This window comes from Sylvia atricapilla, chromosome 7 (assembly GCF_009819655.1).
Source record: "Sylvia atricapilla isolate bSylAtr1 chromosome 7, bSylAtr1.pri, whole genome shotgun sequence".
Taxonomy (NCBI): Eukaryota; Metazoa; Chordata; class Aves; order Passeriformes; family Sylviidae; genus Sylvia; species Sylvia atricapilla.
The window spans coordinates 27,801,476-27,823,969 of record NC_089146.1 but is presented as its reverse complement, the minus strand read 5'-3'; the positions used below and the strand labels follow the sequence as shown (position 1 = coordinate 27,823,969).

At 43.1% G+C, this 22,494-nt stretch overlaps 1 protein-coding gene across 1 annotated transcript in view; it reads right to left on the bottom strand.

Annotated features, from left to right (window-relative positions):
• Positions 1–15,428, bottom strand: part of PDIA5 (protein disulfide isomerase family A member 5) — a 97,469-nt gene extending 82,041 nt beyond the window's left edge. The window contains exons 1-3 of the mRNA XM_066323078.1: positions 15,225–15,428; positions 3,680–3,806; positions 625–712 (exon numbers count right to left, since the gene is read on the bottom strand). Coding sequence (XP_066179175.1) covers positions 625–712; positions 3,680–3,806; positions 15,225–15,413 — 404 coding nt within the window. The 5' untranslated portion in view covers positions 15,414–15,428. The remainder of the gene's footprint in view (positions 1–624; positions 713–3,679; positions 3,807–15,224) is intronic.
• Positions 15,429–22,494: the final 7,066 nt, after the last annotated feature.

The window sequence follows — 22,494 nt, the reverse complement described above, 5'->3', positions numbered from 1 at the left end:
GCAAACTGTTATTGAGTTGAACCACAGTGGAGATTTTCACATCTGCAAACCAGAAAGTACACACCTGTTCATTCCTCCCCACACACACAACCACTTACAAAAGCAAGCTTCTCTGCCTTCACATTAAAAACTAGCGGCAACTTATGCCAGCACAGAGGAAGGTCTTTAAAAGAAAGCACATTTAATTGAGAAACACAAATGGGTGGATGCTTCAAAACCAAGCAAACAGCCTTACTGCTCACACAACATTTGCTGTCAGAGCAGAATTCCATTGCCCTCCAGCTGAGGCACAACATGTGAGATTTCTCCTTCCCCAGTTTGTGGAAAAAAAGCTTGCACCCTGCGTGTCCCCTATGAAAGTAAATGCTAGCTGGGGTCTAAACTTCAGGCTGAAAAACATGCTGTCAGAGAAGTAACAACAGCCATAAGAAAAAAAATTACTTCCCTCCACTCGTTCAAAGGAAGCGAAGATGGCAAGATGTAAGCTCCCTACAGAATAAACTGCACAGAATTATGTGGGTCCAGTTAAAGGCAAAAAGTTTCAGAGCCATCAAAAAAGCTAAGATAGCAATAAAAGCCAAAAGGGAAAAGGGAAAATAAGGAGGAAAAGAGCATGACACGTACCCACAGTCTATCCAGCTTATAGTACCTCGTCCTTTTACCTCCTGGGCCACACTGGACAGTAATCTGAGTGAACTTTCAGCAGCAGCAGCTGGAAGACAAAATTAAGTAATAAAACTAAATGAACAACAGCATTACTACTCCACACAAAACAATACAATGTTTGCATTTCTAAGTTCCGAAACACCTGAAGAACACCTTATGTCATTTGAAGAAACCAGCCTAGCAGGGATCAGCAAAATCTTCTCTAAACTGAAGCTGGGTGACTCCTTCCCTCTACCCCCTTAAACAAGACAATGAAATTGGTATTTCCAGACGTGCTCCCTGAGCTACATTTATGAAGCTATACTGTGTCCTCTCCTACAGCTTCCATCCAAACACTGCCTTTTTCCCCTGTGGCTGGGAAGGAACCAGTTTGTACCACAGCCTGCTAATTAGAGCAATTTTATTTAGGACTTTCATCAGCTGTAAGGGCAAGTCATTCATCCATCTCTGCCTCAATAATTCTACCCCAATCATACACAGAAAATAACAGACTTTATTCTCGTAATAACCCTGGGAGCTACACAAACCAAGTCATGAGCAGTACCCAGAAAAGGTCCTTCCAAGTACTGGCTGTATTATAAACACCCAACAGAGGATTTTTATAATGCCATGCCACATGTGTAGATTTTGCAAAACACTATCATTCCAAGAGTCTTATAAATATATTAAAAATAAACAGAAAATAGAAAAATATAGCAGTACAAGTAAGTATCTATTCCCCCAAAAAATCTAAGAGGACCTGTTTCCTTCCTCAATAAACAGAAAATAGAAACCAAGAGCCTCTTCCAGATCTCCTCAACTACTTCAAGTAACTGAATGTAAGAATGCAATATTGGGACAGACAGAAAGCTTCTGTAGACCAGTATCTTGTCTCCAGCATCTGAGGAAGTGAGGGCCTGTAGATATCAGAGTAGACAAGTAGAGCCAGCCTGCAGGGATAACCCACCAAATAATCTCTAAAATTCACAATTTTAACCTCAGCGATCTCCTGAGCCAGAAACAACCTCTCTGTATTGGACAGACTTTGCTTGGGCCTGATGCCACCAGAGGCACCAACCTACACGGATCAGCTCTCAAGAAACTCTCATACCCCCAATACCCAGAACATGTAATTGCCACCTCTCACCAACATAGGAACTTAAACGGGTGGGGAAATTCTTTGCATGTACTTGGAGTGGAACAGTTTGACAAATACGCTTTTAAAAATAAGCATTCAGGGCCCCACTTAACCCAGAAGACTCAGTAGCTGAGTACCCAGTAGGACACCCAGCTGGTAGAGGGAACTAAACATCTCCTACAAATTATGACACCTCCCAAAACCAATGAATTTTCTGATTGCAATAGAAAGTGACATCTAGCTCTGCTCAGCTGGGAAGTAAAGCCTTTGTTCCAGCAGTAGGACCTGATGCCAGCCAACATCTCATCATATCTGGGGGATGTATATCTGGGATTGAAATTGCACCTCCAAATTCCCATCTCTTTTCTCCCCTCTTTCTGGATGACTGTTGAGCAAGAGATTTCTAATTGTGCAAGGATCACTGTTCCAGGAAGAAACATTAATTCCACAGTCAGCTCTGCATGCAATGCTTTAGACTGCTAACACCAACCAATTAAATAACAAAAACAGAAAAAAAAGAAATCTCCATAACATGGCTTTTGAACACTGCCCATAGGGCAACATTTATTAGATGAGTGTCACAGCTGAAGTGTTCTGGTTGTGCTGCTAAAAATGAAAGCAACCACCACTTAAAATATTAAGCGTAAAAAGAAAATTTTCCCTTTAAGAAGCTGAATAATACAGACGTCTTTTTATCTAAAGTGTTCCTTTCAAAAATCAAAAAGCATTAGAAACTCTTTTATGATTTTCACTTTGAACCTGTTACTACAAAACCATTTGGCCAAGTTCAAGCCCTCAAAGTTCCCCACTATAGCAAAACACAAGTATTTTAACAAAAAAACAAGCCACGTATATAATTTTAACTGTTTCACAATAAGTATATCTCTAGGAAATAAAGCTAATTATTCCAGCGCCTGCACATCTTTGTCTGCAAAATTCTCTGGTGCTGGGGGACATGGGGAGGAGGATATTGGTCACCATATACTGCTCCAATTTGTTACCCTAAGAACTCAGAGCACCTCTACAATCACTGGGTTTAATTGACACAAGACCTTTGCGACAGGTCAGAAAAGGAGGACCCAACACCCAAACGAGGCATTATCTTGTCCTGTCTGCCTACAGGAAGAAGAAGGAAGCAACAACAAAAATAACAATACAGCATTAAGGAAAATCATCTTTATTACACATCGTCTTGCTGTTCTATGATGTCCACATTCACAAAAGCATTCTGCACTTGTGTATGGAGTTTAAAGATAGTTTCTTGATTTTATGTGGCATTACACAAAACACCCCCCAAAAAAAGACAAGGCAAGAAAGAAGAAAAGGTACAGTAGGAGCAGAACAGAGCAAATGAAGAGCAAACAGGTAACCAAACAGCCAGAAAGGTGAGCCTGAATGACAGAGGAAACAACAAGAAGATTCAAGGGGACAGGTGGCATAATGTGAAATGAGTCATTTTCCATCTTACACAACAGTTCTTTTTTATTTTTGTATTTTGTTAATTAAAGCTGAAAGACAACCAGGGGACACTCAAAACTGTCAGAAGCAAAGATGGACTGATTTCAGTACTGTAACTATTCATTATGCCTTTCAGTGTCACCAGGAAATCGAAACTTGCAAACTACCGTGATAAACACACTAGAAAGCTCTTATTACAGGGAGCCAGCTCTGGAGACAAAGCCAGAATAAAGTACATTTCTGCCAATGTGACAGAGCAATTAGAAGGCTGAGCTAAGAGGTCTCCAATCTTGAAACATCAAGAGCCTCTGAATTAAAACAAAGAACACTGGTCTCAAGGAAGCCCTCGCAGCCACATAGAAGCCCCTTGGTATAAACCTTGCTGGGCACAAAGAGCCATGCCATCAAAAAAAAAAAAAAAAACAAAAGATGACTTACCAGATTTGGAATAGAGCACTAGTACATTGTTCCGTGTCCTGAGAAGCTTCTTAAAATCCTTGTGATCACTTATTTTTTCTATGAGTGGAGACACCTTCAATGAGTACACGAATGCTGGCAGGAATGCCTAAGGAAACAGAGAGCCAAAACCATCAGTCACAAATACAAAGACAACCTGCTTTTGCAAATTGCCATGATGTTTTTTAATAATCTTGAGACATGCTGCCTTAAATAGGCTATCACATTGATTTGATCAGCAAAAGAAAAAATGCCAGGCATGTGATTTATTGAAACTGGGCCACTACATCCCTAACGAGTAGCCTTAAATGAAAAAATGAACACAACATCAAGAAATATGATTTTACTTAAGATGCCAGCCCTTTCAAAAGTTTGCTCCCAAGTCAGATAACCAGATAACAATTCCTATGTAAATTTAATATACTTTACCAAGAGAAGCAGCAAATTGCCACTTTGAAAGCACTCTTGTCCCTACATCTCTGAACATGCTGCAAACTCAATCCGGTACTTTGATACTCTACAGAACACAGCGAGAGCCATAAAGTTAAAATAACCCACACTGACAGGGAGCAGATGTAGGAAATGAGAACAGAAAATGCAGAAATCCAGCATCCGCATTACCGCACTAAGCACAACCCTCTGCCACCCACCCTTCCAAAGTGGAACAGGGCTCATGTTCCCCAGTGCCCACACCGTGTCAAACACACACACAGCAGTGTCTTGTTCAGCTTCCACTGGCCACACGGAACACACAGCATTTAATCTCTCTGTATCTCAGTTCTGGATCTATGCAAACAGGTTATTTTCCACTGCATCTTCTAGTCTATTTAAATCACGACCATTCCAGAGCAGAGTTTGACTGTCATAAAGTAAAACTCCTACCAAATTATGACCATATCCTCAGCAGGGGCCTTTACTGCTTATTCTTACTGCAATCATCTTCAATAATAATAATATAATAATAATCTTATCCATCAGGCTATGCTGCTTCCCTTCTGCACTGTACTGAATTCGTGCTAATGGAATGATTAAGTGAAGCTTAGCTGAAGAAATTATCTAGTTTCCATTCACCTTACAGTAAAAACACTTAATTGCCTGGCTAAAAGCTTTAGCTCATTTGCCTAACACACACAAGAGGTTCAACATTTCCTTAATTACAGAACTGATTTTGATTGTGCCTTACTCCAACCAGGCTGGAAAATATGTCCACCGTGAATGTGAAGAAGTAAAAGGCTGTTCTTGCATCCCATGTGTTACATCATGTAGCATTTAAGGAGGGACTAAGCCAATGAAGTGAGAACACACAGCCCCAGGCACGCACTTCATTCAAATTCAGCTATTTCCAAGCACCACAGTAACTGAGGCACAGAAACAAAACCTGCACCTATGACACAGACTGTATAAATGCCAGAAGTCTTTACATGTGGAAAAGAGAAGGGCATGAGGGGGGAATCCTGGGACAACGAGGTAATGGAGAGATGCTGAGCCGAGATGGAGATCATCCTCAAAACAACCAGGATGTTTGAGAATTTAGAAATTACTAGAAAATACATCTATAGCATAAAATCTGAGAGTGAACAAGTTACCCCACTCCACAGGCAGGATTCCCAGCACCAGGCCTGCTGACCAGACTGTCAGATTGTGAGAAGGAAGTCAGCACATCTGCAAGTCAGCCTCTGCATTCATCATAAATGTCCTTGATGTTTTAATTCGACCGAAAGTCTCAGATTCTTCTAAACCCAGATGTGCAGAGCTCAACCTTCCTATTCCAGGCTGATGTACGTGAACCACTTGTGTATTTTCTGAGATGAATACATGGTGTTGCCAATCAAAGCAGGCAAATATAGCTGGGCTAAGTGAGGTGATGCAGACGTGAATAATCCTGCCCAAAACCACCATAATCAGGAGCTGCACAAGAGAAATTAATCCAACATTATGGGCAGATCTCTTTAATGCTATTTTAAACTCTCCCCTTCACCTCAATTTTTGTAACTATCCAAGTGTCTTATAGTTTTACTTATGCCTTGAGTTACAGAAGACAAGAAATAAGCTTAACTGAAAGGCTGAACACAGGGGAAAAAGCGAAACTACAGGTTGCTAGTTTGGTTTAAAAAACTGGACTCAATTAAGGATACCCTAGTCTGTGAACCCTATCAAAAAGAAGCAATTTGACTTAAAAACCCCACAAAAGCTGCTTTCAACATGACACCAAATTATAGATACTGTAAACTTTGTTTAAAGTGTTTACCAATAACTCATAAGAGAGGTGTTAAAATGAGATGATCTTTGTGCTCCCTTCCAACCCACACCATTTTATGGTTTTAAGTATAAGCATTCCACGTCTTTTCCAGGTAGAAAGGCTGTTTTGCCAATTTCAGGAATTTTCTTTTTCTTTCTTTCTTTCCTTCCTTATAATGGCATAGCTGTAAAGCTCTTGAAAAATTGGATTCTGAAAACAATGAGAGCTTTAACTACTGCCTCGTCAGTGTTGCCACTAGCAGAAAACTCCCTGTGCTGGTGGAACAGCAGGTGCTTGGAGGGAGATGCATGTCACATTGCATATACCCATTGCTTCTTTGCCCGATTCCTCTCCAGGTATCAAATCAATACGTGTTACTCATTTTCCTACACTTTTACTACAGTAGCCCGCTCTGTTCGTATGGATTAGCCCAAAACCCACTGGGAATGGCATTGTGCATACAAGCACACCAGTCAGCCCAGCTGAATAAATCATCATCTCCCTTTAATTAAGATTAATGTTGCAGCCTTTCCTGGTTATAAAACCCTAAAAGTCCAAGCCAAAGGCATCCAGTTGGACAGAACAGCCCTGCCTGCACATCTAAGGCAGTCACAGCAACACTGGGAGGTTATCGGCTGAGCGGAGAAATTCACCAGCCCCAGTTCGGGTTTGCCCTATACGATGTTTGCAAACTGATAAGAATTAAGTAGTTCCGCACTCTCCAGCCTTCTCCCGCTGAAATTAATCAAGACCCTACCCAGAATAAACGAGAGGCTGGTTTATGGTTAAACCTCCAGCAGAACCTCTGCCTTCCCTACCAGCTCTGGCTCTGTTGAAGGCAAGGGCTATCAAGGAGTCAATTCTACAAGATGCCAGTCCCAAACACGGGGCTGCTTTGCCCTGCTCTAGAGTCACAGCAGTGACAACTGTACCAGCAGCTACAGCCTCATCAGGGCTACAGCCATGAGTTCTGTAGAACAGGCAACACTGTAAAATTAAGAGGATGGGAAAAAAGAATTCTATGGAAGCAGTTATACTCTTCCACAAAACAACAAACTCATGTTCCTGCACAGCCTATAGGTAAAGCAGCAGCAAAGACGAAGCTAATTTGCATTTACTGTGCTACATGAATTTATTTGTAAGACATGACTCAGGTAGATTTACTCCAGACATTTTGCAGGAGAGCTCATCAGCCAGGCACTGCCCAATCAGGCACACTGCTTCTTGTTTAAATCCAGGGCACAAGAGGAGATGAGCGCATATTAAAAAAAGAAGAGGTCAAGAAAGGTGACAGTCCCTCCTGGGCAGGAAGCCTCTTTTCATATGCGTCAGGAAGTGCTACATTCACACATATGGAAATCTATAAATAAGAAACAAGCTAAACTCTCTTGTCACTTGAGCATCCTAAAGCTTTAAAATCTATTCACGTCCACTGCCCAGAAAGTTAAGGAATGCTCCAATTTTTCTCAAGAAGCTGCCCACCTTGATACCTGCTAAAGTAAAAGGCATAATAGGACCAACATTTGCAACATCTCTGCCACCCTAGCCAGTTATGGCAATGAGAAACTGCATAGAAATTGAGGGAAGGTCTATTTTATTCCATGCTGTGTTTGCACAGTTGCCTATCATAACAGGTCCTCATCCATGGCTGGCTCAGTGACATGACTGTCACCTGGTGCTCTCAGATGCAGGAAACTTTAGTGGAGACCTTCAAAAAATGACAGACTACACGTGGCAGACTATGAAATGCAAATCTCATAGCAATTCTAGTCTGCAGATTTTCCCCAGCTCAAAATCGCAATCTGAATTTATTTTCACAGAATTTTTATGGGGTAGGTCACACATCAGTCATGTGACCATAGTGTCTGAGATGCATGAAAGACTCTCAAGTAAAACATAAGTGAACCCAAATCCTCAAGACAGCCAATTCAAAACTGCTGAGACACGGCTATTCAAGTACAAGGGACAAAACCCCCATGTGTTCTAGATGTCTCTGTTCTTCAAAGGATGTATTTTAATATATGATCTTGCAAGCTTAGTGGCAGAAGTCTGATCAGCCAAAAAGGTTTAATTTTCTTTTTTTCCTCACTCTCTAGCAATTCCTTGCAGAGCCGACAAACATATGCATGTGTTAAAGAGCAGTAAACACTGGCACAACCCCACTCCCTTAGAATTGGTACCCAAGGAAGATCTGAACTTTCTGAAACCCAGAGGCAAAGAGTTACAGGCAAGTAACTATTTGCTAATTATACTTCCAGGACTGACACTATTGAAAAACCTGGTCATCCCTCAGGCCGTGTTTTCTCAGAATCATAAAGGATCTGAGAAAGCAGAGTTTATTTCTCAAGTTTGTACTCTTCTCTGAATCTCATTTTAAAATGAAAAAAGGGAATATCTTTCAAACAGCCACAAGAATGTATTTTCATATTTTACATTTATTATTCAAATTAAATGTGATAAATGCTTAACTACTTGTCCCACAGAACCCAGTTCAATTTATGAGCTGCTCCCCACAAAAGCTTCATGACAGCATGGTCTTTTGCTAAGGATAAGCAGCATATCTGGAGAATTACTTATGTATTTATTTTATATCAAGGGCAATGAAAACACACTGTTTTAAAAACAAGAAAATAGATCTTCCTTATTTAATTTTGATTTCTATCAGAAGAGTAGCAATATACACCAGACAGAAAAAAGTCTTCCCTATTTCTCCTATTTCCAGCTCAAGAACCCAAAACATATACTTCCCTGGACACAAATAATGCATAAAAAGTATAAATGGATATGCAGCTGAAACAGTGCTTAGGTGCCTGAATCCATATGTCAACATGCAATTTTTATGCACGCACTAACACATGTATAATTAGGCAGCCAATTTGCACACTATTCATCAAGAATGCTGGGGCTGTGACAACAGACTAGCACAACTACTGCTTGGGAGGCACACAGCCTTACACTCACTCGACCACAATTTCTAAACTCCACTTTTTCAGGAAGACATGGACTCAAATTTCTGCCTTAGCTTAGCCACCCACTGGTGTCATTCTCATTTTGGGACAACAGCACTCAACCCACTGTAAATATGATCAATCAGCAACCCTGCGCATATGAAACAGATTGCGTCTGACAAGGCATTTTATAGGAGTCTAGTTGAAGAGGAAACCTGCCTCAAAATTCCAAGCAGTAATGGAGATGACTGAATTTAATTTCATTATTAACTTCTTCAGGAAAGGAGTAGTTCACATTCTGAACAAGGCTCTCATCTGCTGCATTAAAATGGGGGGAGGGGGGGAACAGGCAAGAAATTCCAACAAGACAGGAAATCACCTTTCCTTTCCCACTCAGCTCCCAAAATGAGCCCTATGATGGACTGTGCACTTAACCTCGGAAGGCTGGCTTGAAGGGACACCCCCGTACCGTGGTGACAGAGGTTTGTAAATCTGCAGACCAGCTGGTTACACAGCCAAGTCCCGTGGTGCACAGACTGTGCACGTACTGACAATAGCGGGTCTAACTGATCTCCAGGCAAGCACAAGGGAAAAACTGACCCTTTGTTTCCATTCCCCCAATTCCTTCCCACTGAAAAATACAAGATGTTCAAATCCAAAGCCCCCTTGTTTACAAGAATCACAGTTTGACTGCAGATGCTTTATGTTCCTTGTTCATCATACAAACTACTCTTGACCTTGTGCAATAATTGCTTGCTTTTCACTCAGGAGCCCTCCCTCTGCTGCTATTTACATTCAGGGTTGTGCTGCTTTGATCACTGAGCCATTTGTAACAAATGCCTTCCAAGATGGGTAGTGATAAGTAGGACAGTCCCCTTTTCCCGTTCATGATTAATATCTAAAATAGCTGTAGAAATATTTTAATCAAATCAGATGGGAGGAAACAGGTTAGCTCTGTTACCCAAAGGTACATCAAGGAAGCCTGGTAAAAAATTACTTTGTGGAGTGGGGAAGAGAAAGAGTAGTAGCTCTTGGGTCTCAGACTTCAGGGGTCACAGTTGAAGTGCAGTAGTCTCAGCAATCCCACTGGAATCTCAAAACGTCTTCTGCCAATTGCCCCTGCAGGGATTCACAAAATGCAACCTGCTGAAGACTCCCAGAACAAAGGCTGCTCCGCGATGTCTGTGACCCATCCAAAAAGCCACCATCCGAATAGGGGGCAGCGACTGCCACACCTACAGCAGCATGGGATGGGGCCAGCTGAGGAGGGCTCCAGCAGACACTCGGGAAAATCAACAACTGCACTGCAAGACCGACAGCATTCCAAAACCATGGGTCTGCCCGACAGATTTACATTTGCAGACAGCCCACTGGACACTTCCTGGGCTTTGTTCATTCCCACAAGCTCTGTGGAAGAGCACGTTCTTACTGCATACATAATCCAGATCAGTTAACTCCTCAAGCCATTCCAGATATTAAGAAACTGAAGCACTACTGACATTTTGTTGTGGGAGGTCATATTTGCAAAGAGGCAGGTGTCATGTTTTCTTTTGTTTTCAAAGGAAAGCAAATTAAAACCCTGACACAGAGTGTCTTGGTACTCTTTAACTTAGGCTGAAGAATGCTACAAATAAGACATTCCATTTAACGTGGTGCTCGCTATGTTCACTTTCCAAATATAGAAGGTAGCAAAAAATACCATGGAGACGTCAAGATTTGACTAGACTCTACTGTTCATATTGTTCTTAAACAGTGGGGTTTAAGCTACAGGCATAATAGTCTATATTAAAGGATGTTCTTAAGGGCACTGAGTGGCAAATTAATTGTATGGTTTATACCGGGTTTCAAATGCTCTGTGAAGGAAAACCCATGCAACTATTTACTAATTAACAACTGACTGTAATAGGGTCAATTACTAACACTGACAAAAAAACTTTCTCTATATTATGACTGTGAAGCTCTCTCTCATCAAGCCAGGCACTGGCACCATACATATATATTAAACAAGCTGCTGATGAAATAATATTTCAGATATCACTTCTGAATGAGCACATTTGACTACAGAAGTTAAGGGCATGAGCAAAGCATATGCCACATAATCCTCCACTAAAAACTGGGTTTTCGAGAAGTTTAAAGAAATACCACCTACTCAAGAAGCACGTAGGAGGTACTATAAAAAGAAGACAAAACCACTATTAATGGGATTTATAAGGAAGAGAGGGCAAAAAATGACACATGAAAATCTCTAGCACTTTATATTGCACTTGTTATCTTCAAAGCATTGGACAAATGTTAACTAATTAATCCTTACATTTTTGTGCCAGGTGATAGGAGGCAAAGTTTAATTTTAATAGCTGGAGCAAGGTTCACACAGAAAGGAAGTGATCTGCAAGAGGTGAAAGGAAGGCAGCACCAGAACAAACCAGCACACACCTAATCCTAGAGCAGCACAATCACACAGTCATGGTGTGCCACATTCAGGAAAAGTGAAGAGGGGGAGAGAAAGACTCTCTCTGCAATCACCCAGCAAATAGATTATACAACTCTAAACCCAAAGGCGACAGGACATCATCAAGACAGTCACAAATTAAATTACCTTTGCTATCTGTGTTCTGCAAGAATGCAATTCACAGCACTCTCCACCAATGCTACCAGCCACTCACAGCTAGCACAGTGCCAAAACTAAAGACGTGCTTTGCTATCACAATTTTTTGCCATTCACAAGCTTGAAAAGGTGGCAGGAACAAGGTAAACAACAACTTCCAAAGTGACCCTGCCTGCATCAAGAAATTTAAGGCAATGCTAGTTAGTGCCATGCAATTTGCAACCAAAACCAGAGTTTTTCCATTCACAGATCTCCAGCCACAGTTCTGAAGAAACACCTCACTACCTCCATTTTACTGAAACAGATGAATTCAAGGAACTCCACCATCAAAAGGCAAAAGAAATGGTTAACAACAGAACAAGCACCTCTTCCATGACCAATTGCTCAGGACACCATGAACTCATCCCTGGGCAGAAACATCACTTCTGATGACCACACTGTGCTTGCATCAACATCCCAGGGCCTCTGAGGTAAACAGGTGCCGTGGCACCAAAATCAATGGATTGAAAACATCCCTCCATAACACATGGAGTGGAGTAACAAAGCCAAGGTTTGATTTGGGAAGGGCATCTGAGGACACACAGCATAGCTGACATCAGAGTTTTACAAATCCATAGTTTGAAGAGGGAATGGACAAAGTATGAATACAGTGGGGGGACAGCAAGTGAGGGATTTCTCTCTGCAGTACCCTCCCTCTGACTGCCAGGAAACACTGTCCAAAGAGGCTCCTGTAGTACAAACAATAACTGGATGGGAAGAGGCATTTCTGAATTCAAGCCCAAAGTGGTGAAGCAGTGCTCACACCCTGCCTGCAACCTCACCAGAGGCAAGTCACTGCTGCCCATTCTGCAGGGCTACCTGAAACACAGAGTGAATCACGCCCAAGCCTTCCCTGCAGGCCTGGATTCACATATCAGTGCTCACTAGTGCATTCCTGTGACCCTACAAGGCAAGGATTAAGGAAGTACTTGAGGAGCCAGAAGCCTGAGATGTTCCTTTCAAGCCCTTCTTTGAGCGCATGGGATTTGAGTAGCACCAGATCACAAAGTCTGCTTCCCAACAGCGCTCAGTCAGGTGAACTCTTGACTCTGTTTCTCTGTCATTAAGCCAACATTCGGAAGACAAACTGATCTTTGCCACACTGGTATGAGATAATATTCATTGGTGTTTGCAAAGCAAACGGACCCAGATGTGTAATCCTGTTGGAAGCAGGGGTTGCCTCCTGCTAGGGAAAGCACAGCACCTGATGCATCAGAGGAAATGCTAATCCACCTTGGTGTGAAACTCCTTCCCCGTGCCTTGAACAGTAAATTCAGTCCTTTGAGCACAAAATACAGTCAACCACTTGATAAACCAAGCAGGGAACCCACAACTTCCTCACAGCTCTCCAACTCATTCAAGAAATAAAACTTCACAGTAGTCAGAGATCACTCCACCATCTTCCTCATGTGTGTTTCACACACCCACAGTGATGCTGAAGGTAACAAATTAGTATTAAAAAGCTTACATTAGAAGATACTTGAATGTTCTCTTTATCCAGCTTTATAGGTTCCCTTTTACATACGTAGGAAGTCTTACGGAGATAAAGATTTCATTTCTCAAAAGCCACCTCCAATTTTGGGTCAAAAAATGAGCTAAAAAATGAGCCCTATTTTTCAGAAGTGCTATGCATGCACAACTCTAGCCACTGTTCCAGGTGCACTGCAAGTAGTCAGCACTTCCAGAAAAACTAACAAACAAACAAAACCAAAAAAACCAAAACATATTTGGGGACTGGCTGAAAGAAAAAAAAAAAGTTTCTCACTGACCTGCCAAGCAGCTGGTATTACCTTAGCTTTACACACTGAGAACCTCCTGATTTAACAGCCTCACATCAACTCAAAAAAATTAAACGCAGGTTTTGCTGTGTCACAGCTGTAGGCTAGTTTTTCGGTCGTGGAGTACAGCGAGTTACATATTTCAAGATGAAAAATCACACCTTCAAGTGCAAGATAATGCAAATTGGAAGAAATAATTTAAACTACTTGTACACAGCAAAGGGGAAAGAATTAGCTGAATCAACAGCTCAATGAAGACATCTGCTCAGCATGAAGCATCACAGAGCAAATAAACTGCTGTGGCAAATTAAGGAAGGTAAGAAAGAATAATGTGGATAAATTAAAATGGCTTTGTATAATTTCACTGACAACAGCAGGCCCCCTCTGTTCAAATCAAAGGCACCAGCTCTGCAACACAAAAGGTCAAAGAGGGAAACCAGAACAATTGGGAACTACAGATTCATATGAAGAAAGATGGGGATAGTATCTTTTAATCTACAAAGAAAAATCACAGGAAAATATTTACATTAACATAAAATGAATGTTACAGTAAGATAAGGTCTGACAGTCACAGTGGATATAGTAGGAAATACCAGAAATGACTCCATGTGCTTAGCTGTTTTGAAGGGAGGGAAAATTCAGTCCACTTGGTCCACAGTATATGCCCAATCTGAGGAATGCACTGCCACAAGTATTACTGAGAAAACTACTGTATATATTAAAAATGAGCCACAGAGGAAAAAAATCCACAGTAAGACCTCTCCAGCATTTAGGGAGAGTTCAGCCTGACTTCAGTTTCACTTGAAATCAATAAAGTACAGATAGCAGAGGTCTGTGATTTTAGACCAAGCTTAAAACAAAGCAAAAATTGTTCAGAATGCACAGCATTTCTTCTCCCTCCTGAATGAGCCGAGAGCTACGGCCCTGCCAGGGGCAAAAGGCTACATCAGACAGGGCCAAATCTTTCTGCCCCACAAAGGCAATTCTAATATTAGTACAGGATAAGCATAGGGAAATTAGCAATTCCACACTTGATTTGTACGAATTAGATGAGCACTCCATGGTCATGCATTTCCAAATACATTTCATATCACTCGTGCATAAAAAAATTAACGTAATTTTTCATTAATTATTAGCTTCATTTGTCCAGGCAGAAGGATGAACTGCAGTTCATAACAATAAAGTGAATAAAGTAGTGTTTTAAAGCACGCCTTCATCAATCTTTCGAGCTATTCATGCTAAATTCTGCGGATTAAATAAAAAAAATAAAAAAAAATCAGACTTTAAAGTCTTTCTGGAAGTGCAGGAGCCTCCCCGAGGTGCGCGGTGCTCCGCTCAGCGCAGTGTCAGCGGAGCACAGCGCGACAGCCCGGAGCGCCGGGGCGGAGAGCGCCGCGGGCGAGGGGCGCAGGGGCGGGGGTGCCCGGCCCGGGGGTGCCGCACACAGGTGCACAAAGCCGAGCCGCCGAGGGAAACCCTCTGCGAACCCCCTGCCACCGCACCGCTTCTCACACGAAACTTGGGACCGAAGCGCCGCGGGTCGGAGCCGCCGGGGCAGCCGGGGGCCCCGGCCCGCAGCCGCTCGGGGAGGCGCCGCCGCACGCCGGGGATGCGCTTTCTCCGGGCGGCGCTTTGGGAAGATTGAGAAAGGGGAAGCAGGCGAGAAGCACACGGGCTGAGCGCCGGGAAGACACCCGGGAGGAGCGCTGCCGGAGCCCAGCCACGCCGGGCTGTGCCGAGCCGAAGCCACCCGCGGCGGCGGCGGGTGCGGGCGGCGGAGGAGCCGCCGCGCCCGGCCCCGGGGGCCCGTCCCGCTCCCAACTTTCGCCCAACTCCGCCGGCCGCGCCGCGCCCCCGCCCCGGCCCGGGGACGGGGGACGCCCCTCGCCGTCCCCGCCGCCCCTCCGCCGCCACTCACCGCCAGGCCGAGCAGCAGCAGCGGCAGCGGCGGGAGCCGCCCGCGGCGCCGCGCAGCCCCCGCGCCCTGCCCCGGCGCTGCCATCCCGCCGCCGCGCCGGACCCGCTCCGGACCCGCCGCCGCTGCGGCTGCTGCCACGTCTGGCGGCGCAGGCGCGCTGGCCGCCACCGCCCGCCCGCGCCGCGGCATGACGGGGGCTGTAGTCCGGCCCGCGCCCGGGATGCTCGTCCCTCCCGGCAGCGGGGCGGCTCCCGCAGCCCGCCCGCGCGGGGAAATACGCGCCTGGCCCCCGCCGAAATGCTGCCGGCAGTCACGCGGCGACCCCCAGCTCGTTTGCTTCAGCAGAGGTTAAAAAGTTCCAGCTCTTCTCTGACTGGCCTCCCGTCCGGGGGTTCTTTGTGCCTCCGCCTCTCTCCCGGCGTGTGCTTTACTCCAAAGAGGCTTCTGGCACACAGCCTCTTTCGTGATGCTTGTTTGTCAGGGGGTTTAAAAGCTTTAGCTGATCTTAGATCTGGAATAAGAGGTAAATAAGGGAACAAAAAAATAATGAAAAGGGAGAGAGAGTTAACTGGTAGAGAGGATTAGAAACTAGGATCTGTTGTCCTTGTAAGTTGTTCCCACTCATTAAATCCTAAAGGTGAACCCTGTTTATCCTCACATGTCAGCAATGATGCCAAAGTGCAAGCAAATAAATAAATACAGTGAGTCTGACCAGGATCAATTTGTGCAGCCTCCGTTCTAATCGCTGTATCGGAATGGTTGCTGCATCCAGACAAACAAATCGGTCTATGCCCTGAGTCTGGCGCATCCAGGGAGGTAGCTGTGCCTCGCAAGGACATCCCAGATGTCCTGCCAGTAATCTTAAGGTCAAGGCGGGTCAGCCGCGTTGTAATTGGCTTCCCACAAACAGAAGGGATCTTCACCTACCGCCCAGTGGCTGTGTGAAATTCTTCCTTGGCTCAGAAACATCAAAGGAAAATCAAAGACATCTTCGAGTCTGATCCTTACAACTGACTGTCACCCGAGCATTAGACTAAGAGGCTGGCTGCAAGGGAGCAATTTGTAGATCCACACAGCTGACTGATCACTTCAAGTGGTGATCATGAAAACTGAATGACGTTGACATTAACAAGTCCCCTGGTGGAGATATAATTTTGTAAAGCAGAAACACACATAGAGAAAGTTATTACTATTAACGTTTATGCTTTTGTGGCATCTTTTGCAGCAGAATCAGAGCACACTTTCTCAGTCACAGCTGGATAACCTTTAGCAAATCATTTCACAGTGCTATGCCTCACTTCTCATCTGCAAAAGGCCTCGGTTAACCTGCCTTAAAACAAGGTTAGCAATCCTCAGCTCTCACTAAAATGCCAGTGAAAGCACACATGAGGCACAGCCCAGGAGCCATCAGAAGCTGTTTGGGATTAGAAGGGATGGATGGCTGAGGGGAGACCTAGGGAAGGAAAAACTGAATCTTTTCACTTCACAGTTGAAGGACTCAAAACAAAACATCCTTTATATCAAATATTTGTACCCCTAACACATGTGCTATCCACACTGCCACTTCTCACCTGCTGTCCTTACTGACTGCACTGGGGTGGATGGATGGAGGGATGGATGATGTTCTGCACTAGTTACTATCACTGCTGGTGCCAACTTCCCAGTCTGTGATAATCAGCCTGATAGTAAAAAGGTCTGGATCTCCAGCTGAATCCCAGTTCAAATAAGCTGTCAAAACTTCCAGGAATTGGTAACCTCTTCTAGATGCTGATCATCTTCAAATCCCCAGCCTACAGCTGAAAAGCTTCTGCATGCAACTACCTTGACATATCCAGACCTCTAATCTCAGCTGGATATCCAGATCCTCAAAGAGTGTTTGAGTCCTCCTGTGACTCTTTTGTGTAGAAAAAATGTTACATCTTCTGATGCTTCACATCACAGTTACCATTATCAGGCAATGTAAAAGTAACCTCAGTGTGGTAGAATTTTCTGTGCTGTGTCATAACCATAAAGGATGTGCTGCCATTGTGATAGGAAAGGATAAAATCATGGGAACATGGTTGTTTTGTCACAGCAGTACATTTTTATCATGACGGCAAGAGGAAACGTTCTCAGGAAGGAAGAAAAAAAGAAGACAAGCTATTTCAAACTGAGCTTCTGAAAGGTTATATAAAAAATCCAGTTTGGGAAGCTGCAGTTTTTATATACAGGAGAATATAAAAAAGGTATCCATGTGGCAACTACAGCTTCTTTCATTCGGTTTGGCTCAATAATTTGTATTGACATGACAGGCACTGCCAAAACTTAAGAGACAAGATCATTGAGCATCTGTCGCAGGTCAAAATAATATATCAAGTATCAGCTCTAGACAAGGCTTTACACAGTGGCAACTACTTAATCAATCCAGTCGTGCATTACTAATGAACTCATTACAGTTGTATCTCAGTGCACTGCTATCCAGCATCCCAAGTTTACCCCGTATCTGTTTGACATTAATATCATATGTTGCTTGCATCTCTGTAATTGTAATATTTGTATATAGCACTTCAAAACACTGTGAAAGCATTCATTTATTCACCATGGAGAAGACAACATTACTACCTTTGGATTATAGATCAGAAAACAGTAACAGAGAGGTTATATGATTTGCTCAAGGCTATAAAACCAGACAGTTTCAGATCATGTTCATTTCCAAAGCCTGCACTGGGTCTGCTAATCCTTACTTGACTTTCTACATTCAAACACCTCTTCTACCAAGAATAAAATACAAACTGGACTGACAGTAAGTATGTCTGTAAGGAATTACACCTTCCACATTTCCTCTATGTTTCTGCTATTTTTGACAAGTTTTATTCTTTGTTCTCTTTTTAACCCGAACAAGTCTCTGTCGGCTTCTCACAAAAGGTAAAATGAATCACCTTTACCACAAAAAGTGATAGCAGAGCAGACAGAAAAAGATACAAGTCAAATTTCAAGCCATATGGAATCCAGGAAGAACACAGGCTCTGCTGGGACCCAAAACTACATGTCATTTGCCCAGAATTGGAGGCAGGATTTGCTCACTGCCTTAACTACACAAAGCTTCCTTCCTTCCTTCCGTCTTTCCTTCCTTCCTTCCTTCCTTCCTTCCTTCCTTCCTTCCTCTTCAGCCAACTGATTCTGATCTGCAGGCTTACCTCCTATAAGTTTTGTGACATCTGTGTCTGTGGTGCTGATTGCATCAGCTGAGAAGAGACATACGAGCTGGTTGCCATCAACAGATTGATGGTATCATAGCCCTGGGCTCCTCATGACCTTTCTTAAGCTTTTCAGCACATGATGAAAAGGAAAAGAGACAGGACCAGCCCCTGTAGGACTTTACGTGGGAGTGGTCTCAGAAAAGAGGCACAGCTGTACATTGCTTTTCTCCAGCTGATGTCTGTCAGAGGGGAGAGCCTGAAGGCAGCTTTCCACTCCTGCAGCCTCCTCAGCACCTGACAGCAGGGCTGCACATGCAGCATTTCCATACACATCAACTAGCAAGTTCCAGGGAATACCATTAGCACACCATGGTCATGGATACAAAGGTGCAGCTGTTACATAAAAGATTGTTTCTTAGGCCACACATTCTAGTTTCATACTGTTGCATGAACTCTTTTTCACACCATTTTAAAATACATCATGAGTCTCAAGAGACTGCTATTATTCAAGCTGTGACATATTTGTGCTTTTCACCCGGTTCGCTCACTGAGGTCAATGGGAATGGCACGGAGACAAGTTGGGATGGAGTTTAGTTGGAATGCCTCAATAGCAATGCTCTGCAATGGAGTTCTACGCAGCATAGAACTCTGGGCCTCCATTTGCTACGTCATATCCTTTTACATTTTGGAAACCTAGAAGGCCTCTGGACTGTTTGTACAGACCTTGAACAGCACAAGGGAAAAATACACACATGCAGTGTGCTTTCATGGGGATTTTACTTTTGTACTTTATGGTTGTTGTTTCCTTCATTCTAGAATAAAAGTACTTTTGGACCACGGGTAGACAGACACTCTTTATATAGGAGAGGAAAAAACCAGTCGGTACTGCAGGAGTCAGTTAAAAGTTGAGTACAGATATTTTCCAAGTATTTCCTCCTAGATATTTCCCATTACAGTTCTTATTGCGTTCGCTAAGTCTGAGGTCTGCATGCCCCTTTACATTTAAGAGGCCCTACTGTTAAGAACACTGTCGTTTCTTTGACTGAGTCTCCAAAGCTGGATATAATGTGTTCCTGAGTAAAATGAAAAGCTTCTACAGTACAGGCACCTTGCTGGCAGGTAGTAGATAATTTATGTCTCACAGTTACCTGCTGAGACAATAGTTAAACAGGATTAAAACAACCATTGGAATATAGCTGTTGTGCACTGACTGCTGCACTGCTGCATGTTCCCCACGTACTGTGGTCAACAGTTTTCCAGTGATTTGCAGAAGCTTTATAAAATATTTATGCTGCTTTACCTTTACTGTATCATCAGGAAAGTATTGAACAATGAGCTTGTGAAGAGGGCAGAGATCTGAATTCAATGCAGAGTCCAACCACAGGTTTCCTGCATGAGGGTTTACACATCATGTGATCTGTGGGGGCTGACGTCTCCACCTATAAATCAAAAATAGGTGCATAAATGGAGTTTAGCTAATACCCCCTGGATGGTGATGGCCTACATACTCTAGTAACAGGGGCCTGTCTGGTTATTTTTGAACAATATAGGTCGCTCTTCTCTTGGCAAAATGTTTGAGTTCAATATGCAAGTTTGTATAGCATGTCTTCCTATTATGTCCAAAAATGTATTAACATTCAACCATCAGCACATATTTACTGCAGACAATGTTCTACTAAAATATTTTCATACATCTATCCTATGAGAACATAACCAATACATCCCATATATATAGATCCCATCCCACATATTCAGTACTTTTCCCTCTCCATATGTAGATAGATAACTTTGTATCTACTTTTTTTACACATGTGTACACACACACACATGCACACATATACATGCACACATATTAGAGATGCCTTGTGGATTTACACGATTTTATTTTAGTAAATATCCAGTCAATATTGTGGGTTTTCCTCCATTTTCAGGTTTCCTGGAATTAGTTTGTGTGATTAAGCACTGCCTGTTTGAGCTTAAGATCAGCAGACTGAATTAAGTGTATGATTATGCAGTCAGCAGCTACAACATGTAATGTAGCAAAGTTTAATGAGGGATTTTCTTCCTGGAAGACCTTATCTTTGCAAAGACCACTACTCAGAGCCATTTGAAAGAATCAGTTCTGTGATGAAGCAAGCATGAAAAACTCCCCTAATCTTATGATCAAATTCCTTGGCTTTCTGCAGCTGTGCACTCAGAGTAGTAATTTAGCAATCCCGTAAGGAATTTACTAGGTCCTTAGGATTTTCTCTATAAACCTTCTTCCTTCCCTGCATATTGCAGTAACCCATCTTTTAGGAGGAAAACACCACAGAGAATGCTGCATAGGAAAAGAGATTGTAGAATAAGCAGAGAAGCAAGCGGGAATAAGACCTTGATCCTAAACTCTTTGAATGTAATGGATTGACTTCAGCAGGATTTGGCTCAATCCCTAGCTGTCAGGGAGGAAAGTCGGTAAAAAAAGGAGGAAAACAAGCTGAGAATCAACAGGGAAACAAAAGAAGAAAGAAAAAGCACTGAAGAAAAAGGAAAAAACCAGAAAGGGTAAAAGGTAGAGTGCCAAGGGAAAAAAGACAGAGGAGAGTAATAGCGTATGCCACTAAAACAGAAGTAGAGAGGAGTGAGGAAAAAAAATGAACAACCTGTGAAATGGACTGTGCAGGAAGCTCATTGGCTCCTGGTTTTTAAGCTGGTTTCACATAGAACAACCCCATCACCGTGACTGAATCACCACCTCTTGATGTGCTTCCTGTCATGCCCTGTGTCCCAGCTTCTCTGGGCACCAAGCCAGCACTTTGTAGAGAGCACCATGGCTCCCAAGTGTTCTCTGCCTCGAGGTTTCCTGTGCATGGAGCACCCTGTGTGCACCTGGGTCTCCCCTTGGGTATTGGGGTTAGCCCTGCAGAAGTCAGTGGGAATGGAAAGAGCTCAGTGTCAAAACAAGACACGGTCTTGCCTCTTGCTTCCACTGCAGCAATGAATATATCATTTAGCATAGATCCTATAAGCACAAGATTGTTTTGGAGGCCAAGAACAGAAGATAGGAGACCTGAATTCTGTTTCAAAGAATGTTGACTGTTGCCTGTCACAAAGCTCTGGAAATATGTCTGTAAAATATTTTTTTTCTCATTTTCTTGTCTTGAAATGTGCATACACCTGACTTGACTTTGGTTTTGGCCTCTTGGGAGCTCACAGGCTGAAAAGTACCCCCAGAATCAGATCAGAACTCACATCAGTCTGATGGAGATCAGGATGGGCAAGAAAACATGCTCAGGAAACAGTGTGAAGGGCAGCTCCAAGAGAGACCGTAGAGGCGCAGGTAGGGCTGTGGGCAAAACTCATGGGTGGATGAGGAGTCTGTGATTGCATGAGGACATTGGGAACAGAGTGTAGGACTGAATGATGGATTGAATGAGGAAAACGCAACTGAATTTTCAGAATTGGTGGATGAAATGTAAGGTAACAAGACAGGAGCTAGCAGGACAGCAGAAGCTGTTGGCACACCCTCCCCCAGAGCCATTAGATTCCCAGATTTCTGCTCTCAGTCAGTATGTGCCTCAACACACTCTTATCTACAGATGGCAATTTGCTATTTCTATGAGTTAATTCTGGTGTCTCAACAACCAGGATGATGATGTGGAATTTTACTGATGTCAAAGATAGAACATCACCTTCAGAATGGAAACCTTTTTTGTCTGGATTGCTTTAAAAAAATAGGAATTTTGCACACATGTGCACAAAACTGTTCTGAGGGAACAAAGTCACTCACTCAAAAAGTCAGGAGATGCTAGATTAAGAATTTTTGAAAAATTTTAGTAGCCTCCCTTGAATGCAGTTTGTGGAATGGGGTTTTTAATGACACAATTATTTTTTCCTCACAGATTGCCTAAGCTGTTTGTTGCAATAGTTGGGAGATGTATAATTAAAGACAGGAGATAACTGAAAGGAAAAAGATGTTCTTATCGTTAATGCAATGTGACCTCTGTAACATTGGGCAAATTGCTTAAATGAAAATTTCCCCACATTATCTCTAAATGTTCATATCTCCATTTCTGAGTATCCAGCTTGGTATCTGAAGAGATTTGTAGAAA